This window comes from Cotesia glomerata, unplaced genomic scaffold (genome assembly GCF_020080835.1).
Source record: "Cotesia glomerata isolate CgM1 unplaced genomic scaffold, MPM_Cglom_v2.3 scaffold_15, whole genome shotgun sequence".
Taxonomy (NCBI): Eukaryota; Metazoa; Arthropoda; class Insecta; order Hymenoptera; family Braconidae; genus Cotesia; species Cotesia glomerata.
The window spans coordinates 83,433-89,882 of record NW_025401886.1 but is presented as its reverse complement, the minus strand read 5'-3'; the positions used below and the strand labels follow the sequence as shown (position 1 = coordinate 89,882).

The 6,450-nt window shown below is 34.6% G+C and overlaps 1 protein-coding gene across 1 annotated transcript; it reads left to right on the top strand.

The window, feature by feature from the left end:
* The first annotated feature begins 603 nt into the window (after nt 1–603).
* LOC123273859 lies at nt 604–5,859 on the top strand. Its single transcript, XM_044741330.1, has 4 exons — nt 604–1,757; nt 1,818–2,266; nt 2,357–3,645; nt 5,716–5,859. Exons 1-4 carry the CDS (start codon nt 604–606, stop codon nt 5,857–5,859), a joined length of 3,036 nt encoding a protein of 1,011 aa, XP_044597265.1.
* Nucleotides 5,860–6,450: the final 591 nt, after the last annotated feature.

The following is a 6,450-nucleotide window of genomic DNA, read 5'->3' as shown; positions in this document are numbered from 1 at the left end:
ACTCTATAATTTAAATATGTACATGTCAGTATTATCACATAATTATAAAAGTTAATTAGAATGATTTTCAATTTTTTTTTTCTCATATTTAAACGATTAATTTATTATTTTCAGTCAAATGCCACGAAAAAAATCTAACCTCAACAACGCGAGCACCAGAGAGGCACGACGCAAACGTATTAAAAGAGCCCATCAATTGGCAGAACAAATTGAATCAAGAAATCCAGCTCAAAGAATCAGGACAGCAGAAGGTCATGCACAAGAATCTCAAGAACAGTGTAACGAACGTCTTCAAGAGAATATCATAAGAACAAGAGCAGCAGGAGAACGAGACATAGCCACAGTAGGAGCACAGGAACAATAATTTCAATTTATACATGTAAGTAATATCACATAGTTTTATAAAAGTTAATTAATATATCAATGAGAAAATGGCACAAAGCTCCCCACACTTTTTCAATAATTGTACAAAAATTTTTATATTATTTTTATTTAACCTCCATTGAAAATTATTTTGCACTTATTATTTCAATGTGCTATGATAACATGTTTTTCAGTTCCTCTTTCTAATATTTAAACGATTAAATTATTATTTTCAGTCAAATGCCACCGAAAAAATCTAACCTCAACAACGCGAGCAGCAAAGGGTCACGACGTGTTGAAAGAGCTCAGCAATTACCAGAACAAATCGAAACAAGAAATGCAGCTCAAAGAATCAGGACTGCAGAAAGTCGTGCACAAGAATCTCAAGAACAGCGTGACAAACGTCTGCAACAGAATATTACGAGAACAAGAGCGGCACGAGAACGAAACATAGCTACAGTACGAGTACTAGATCGACAAAGGCAACGGATCAGCCGCTCATTAACACGTGCATCATTCGTTCGGCTTGCCTTTGAATATGCACCAGATATTAACTACTCAGCGCATTCAAAAATTGCTATCGGTGGAATGGATAAAGTATGTCAATATTGTCAGGCATTGAAATTTCGGAATGACGCAGCCGGCATGTGCTGCGCATCAGGAAAAGTTGTGCTGTCACCTCTACCCGCTCCGCCGGAGCCTTTATTATCCCTTCTTACTGGCAATTCAGATGATTCCAAATTATTTTCGCGTAAGATACGCAAATTTAATTCTTGCTTCCAAATGACGTCATTTGGGGCAACTAAAATTTGCGATCGTGCATCCGATGGACGTAATTTTGAAACTACATTCAAAATTCAAGGCCAGGTGTACCATAAAATCGGATCACTGATGCCAATGCCTGATAACAATCCGAAATTTCTTCAAATTTATTTTATGGGCGATTGTGAAGAGCGCGTGACGACTCGGTGCCTGTATAATTTTATTGAACAAGCAGAGGAAAGAGCAATTGTGATATTATTGGAAAATTTTTTAGAAGATCACAATCAACTAATTCAATTGATCAAAAGAGTTTCGCCACGACTGCAAAATGACAATTATCAAATCGTCATAAAAGCCGACAAAGTACCATTAGGTGAACATGCTGGTAGATTCAACGCTCCAACTGTTGATGAGGTTGCTGTTATCATGGTTGGTGATCCAGTTGACAAAAGATCTATAAAAATTACACGGCGAGACAACACTGTCAGTACGATTTCGGATCTACACCGTTCATATGACGCACTACAATATCCATTGATATTTTGGCAAGGACAAGATGAATATCACCTTAATATCAAACAGTATGATCCAAATACCGGTAAATTTGACAATTATCTATTTACTTTCTTACTGTACGTATAGATTTTAATTTCGTATTGCATTTTATTTTTTATTTTTTTAGGTGATTACAGAAATAATAAAGTTAGCTCAATGAACTACTACGCACACCGAATAATGGTTAGACAACATCAAGACAATTATATCCTTCGATATCGTCAGCTGTTCCATCAATACATTGTTGATATGTATGCTAAGGTCGAAAGCGAACGCTTGCGATTCCTTCGATTCAACCAGGCAAAACTACGATCGGAAGAATATATTCACTTACGAGATGCTGTTGCTGGAAACATCGATGGAAATTTAAATCCCAATGACATCGGTAATGCTTTCATTTTACCTTCAAGCTACATCGGGAGTCCACGGAACATGCAGGAATACATACAAGATGCGATGACTTACGTACGTCATTACGGCCGACCGGATTTATTTATTACATTCACATGTAATCCGAATTGGGAAGAGATACAAACTTTACTATTGCCAGGACAACAAGCCATTCATCGTCATGATTTAATTGCACGTGTGTTTAAACAAAAATTGAAATCCTTAATTGATTTTATTGTTAAATATTCAATTTTTGGTATCACACGTTGTTGGCTGTATACGATAGAGTGGCAAAAGCGAGGTTTGCCTCATGCCCACATTTTGGTTTGGCTTAAAGATAGAATCCGTCCTGAAGAAATCGATCAAATAATTTCAGCCGAAATTCCAGACCCATTAATTGATCAAGAATTATTTGATATTGTCACCAAACACATGATCCATGGGCCATGCGGTGCTTTCAACATGACGTCACCGTGCATGGAAAATGGAAAATGTAAAAAAAACTTCCCAAAGCCGCATACGAATGACACGATCACGGATATTGATGGTTATCCAATGTATCGCCGCAGAAGTACTGAGAATGGTGGCCACACATTTACAATGCGACTGCCGAACTTTCCAAATCAAGTTGAGTTTGATAATCAGTGGGTGGTACCATACTCACCACTACTTTCAAAAACTTACAAAGCTCATATCAATGTTGAGCTTTGCAGTTCTGTTAAATCAATTAAGTATATTTGTAAATATGTAAACAAAGGCAGTGATTTGGCCATATTTGAAGTACAAAACATAAATAAAAATGACGAAATAGCACGATACCAAATGGGCAGATACATTAGCAGCAATGAAGCTATTTGGCATATTCTCAGCTTTCCCATCTACGAAAGAGATCCTGCTGTCCAACATCTGGCAATACATCTTGAAAACGGTCAACGTGTATACTTCACTGAAGAAAATGTTCTCCAAAGAGCGTTCAAAGCTCCGAAAACGACTCTAACTGAATTTTTTACATTGTGTCAAAAACCTGATGTTTTTGGCCAATTCGCGAAGACATTGGTGTATGGTGATGTTCCACGTTATTTCACATGGAACAAATCCAGTAAAAAATGGGAGCCACGGAAACAAGGAAAACCACATCCTTCCATTACAGGCATATTCAAAGCTAAGACATTGGGGAGACTTTACACGGTACATCCAAAGCAACGTGAGTGCTTCTATTTACGTTTATTATTGGTGAATGTTCCCGGACCAACGTCTTTTGAATTTTTACGAACAGTTAATGGTCGAGTATTCAATACATACCAGGATGCATGTCGTGAACTGCAATTGCTAGAAGACGATAACCATTGGGACTTAACGCTTGCTGATGCTGCGTTGACATCAACACCGAATAACATTCGTCTGTTGTTTGCAATTATTTTGACGTCATATTATCCCTCGCAAGCACAAACTTTGTGGGAAAAATATAAAAATTGTATGACAGAAGACATCTTGCACCGAATTAGACAAACAAATCAATGCCAAAACATAGATTATACACCAGAGATGTACAATGAAGCATTGGTCTTGATCGAGGTTTATAAAATAAACAAACAATTGATAGGATTGAAAATAAAGCTGCAATTTCACCTCGCGGACAGAAAATCGTCATTTTCTGTCCGCCGGGAAGAAATAATTGATACCTGCCCGGCACAATCGCATTGGTCTGAAATTGTCTAGTTTTGGTTGGCTCAACAGGCATTGAAACTTACATTTTCAATGCAGGTTATATGAAAAATATTTATATATAATTATATATATTTATATATAAATTGGTTATATATGATTATATATGAAAAATGGCCAAATATAATCATATCTAATTATATATAACAATATTTAATTATATATTTATTACATCTAATTAATTATTGGGTTAATTTCATGGATAGAATATTTAATATGGTCCTACGCAATTCTGTGTAACCAATTAAAATGCAAAAAAAAATATCTAGATATAATTTTATAGCTATAACGACAGCGGTCACCCATCCAACTATTAACCCTGCTCAATGCTGCTTAACTTTGGTGATCTCCGTGCGTCTTGAAGTGTCTGTCTGCTGTGCTGCTGTCTTAGGTGATAATGATTCTATGATCTACATAATGTATCATATGAGTTTATCATAAATGGAATATAAAAATTGATTTTAATATATATTTGGATAGTCATTATTCATAATTTATTTATTTTACCGAATTTCATTATAATATAACACTTATTTAAATAATAAAATAAATAATGATTTTACTATTAGGTAGTAGCAGAGCACACCAAAACATCTCATAGGAAATGTGACAAATTTTGTATTTCAGAATTATTTAAACGTAATTATAAATATCATTTTACACTTTTTGTGATAACCAAAAAAAATTTTTTTTCAAAGAAAAAGTTTTTATGTCTGTTAATTATATATAAGCATATATAGTTATATGTACTTATATATAATTATATATGTGACTATATACAATCTTGCATGGCTGTATATTGCTCCATATATGGTCATATATAATTATATATAACCTCATATACAATTCTATATATAATCATGTATGATTATATACAATTATATATAATTATATAGAAACATTTTTTCTCGGGTATTGCTCCATATATAGTCATATATAATTATATATGATTATATATAACCTCATATACAATTCCATATATAATCATGTATGATTATATATAATTCTATATACTTATATATAATTGTATATGGAACTATATATAATCCTGCATGGTTGTATATTGCTCCATATATAGTCATATATAATTATATATGATAATATATAACCTCATATACAATTCCATATATAATCATGTATGATTATATATAATTATGTATGATCATATATAATTGTATATAATATAACGTGGTTTTGCCTGACCCGGAGATTTACCAAGCCAGGCTCACCGTTTATATTGGAAATTTTCGGCTTACTAAAAAAAAGAATTATTATTAAAAAAAGGGCGACAGGAGAATGATCTCCAATTAATTACTACTGCGACTTCGGCTAGCTCTTACCTCTTCCTCAGGGTGGTGGGCCATGCTGAAATACTCGTCGTTAAAAAATAGGACCGCAAACTAAACGAAAATTCTTAAAATTACTCGAAATAAATTCAGAAGAATTTAACAGAAAAAAATAACAATTTATTTAACAAAATATACGTCGGAGGTCGATATTAACTTTTAACAAAATTATTAAAACGTCGTAACTTAACGTTTCTCTAAATTTTAAACCAAATTTAAAACGTCGTCACCTCAATTTTATTTTTCACACTCGCATTCATACATCGGCAATCACACTATGTAATAACAGCATTACAAAAAAAATAATCGTAAAGCGTTGAATCCTCGCGTATTATTTTGTTAATCAAAATATTTTACAAAATTACAACGTGGACTCGAAACGCTGGATTCAACACTGAACAAGAACGTCGGCTTACCAAGCAATTGAGCGTCGTCCTCATCGTAGCAGCTCGGAAAAGCTTCATGCGGTCGACTCGATAAATAAATTATTTAAAAAAAAATAAATACTTCAATACAATTTATCAATTAATTTCAAGTGAACAAAATCGTGACAATACTTCGAAATTAACTTTAGGTTGCGGAGCGCGCAAAAGCGCGTCCGAATCCGTCAACAGTCCAGCCTCGAATCCTCTTCCTCATAGAGAAGTACCCGCTTCTTCCTTCGTTGAAGTTGGTGGCGCTAGTCTTCATTTCCATTGGAATTGATCCCCGTCGATAGTTGATCTAGTTCCGTATAACAGTCAACGGACCTCCACGACAGTCTTTAGTCACCTCTGCTCCTGCAGTACTGACTAACCAACTGTCATCAATGGTGATCGTCGTATTGGAACGTGCGGCAATGCAGCGTCGATTGTCCTCAGACCTCTTGGGTGCTTACGCCGCTCGGTGCCTCGCTCGCTTCGGTACTCGCTTATTATCTTCGTAGCTCTATCCTTGTCGCTCCAATGCATAGCCTCGTACTCGCTCTGACTCCCTCTGTCTTCGTTACTCGCCCAGCGTTACGTATTTATACAAAATAATTCATAAAAATTAGTAAAATTTTCATTCATTCACACATAACATTCACGACGTTGGATTCGAGCCTGGAAGGCTATAATACCCCAAGTATTGGGCGTTGAATAAAAAATCTACCACGTTACAATAATTATATATGTGATTCCATATATAATCATATATGATTATATACAATTATATATAATTATACAGAAACATTTTTTCTCGTGTAGAGATATTTAAAAGCGCGCCATCACTTATAAAATAATATTGAGTAAAGATTTCGTTGAATACAGTTAGTACTGAGTAAAGTTAG

Excerpts from the sequence above, each read along its gene's own strand:
- LOC123273859 (XM_044741330.1), top strand. The coding sequence starts at position 604 with ATGCCACCGAAAAAATCTAACCTCAACAACGCGAGCAGCAAAGGGTCA. Across the intron at positions 1,758-1,817 it reads TATCTATTTACTTTCTTACT|AAATAATAAAGTTAGCTCAA; the intron begins GTACGTATAGAT and ends AGGTGATTACAG. Across the intron at positions 2,267-2,356 it reads TCGTCATGATTTAATTGCAC|AGTGGCAAAAGCGAGGTTTG; the intron begins GTGTGTTTAAAC and ends TGTATACGATAG.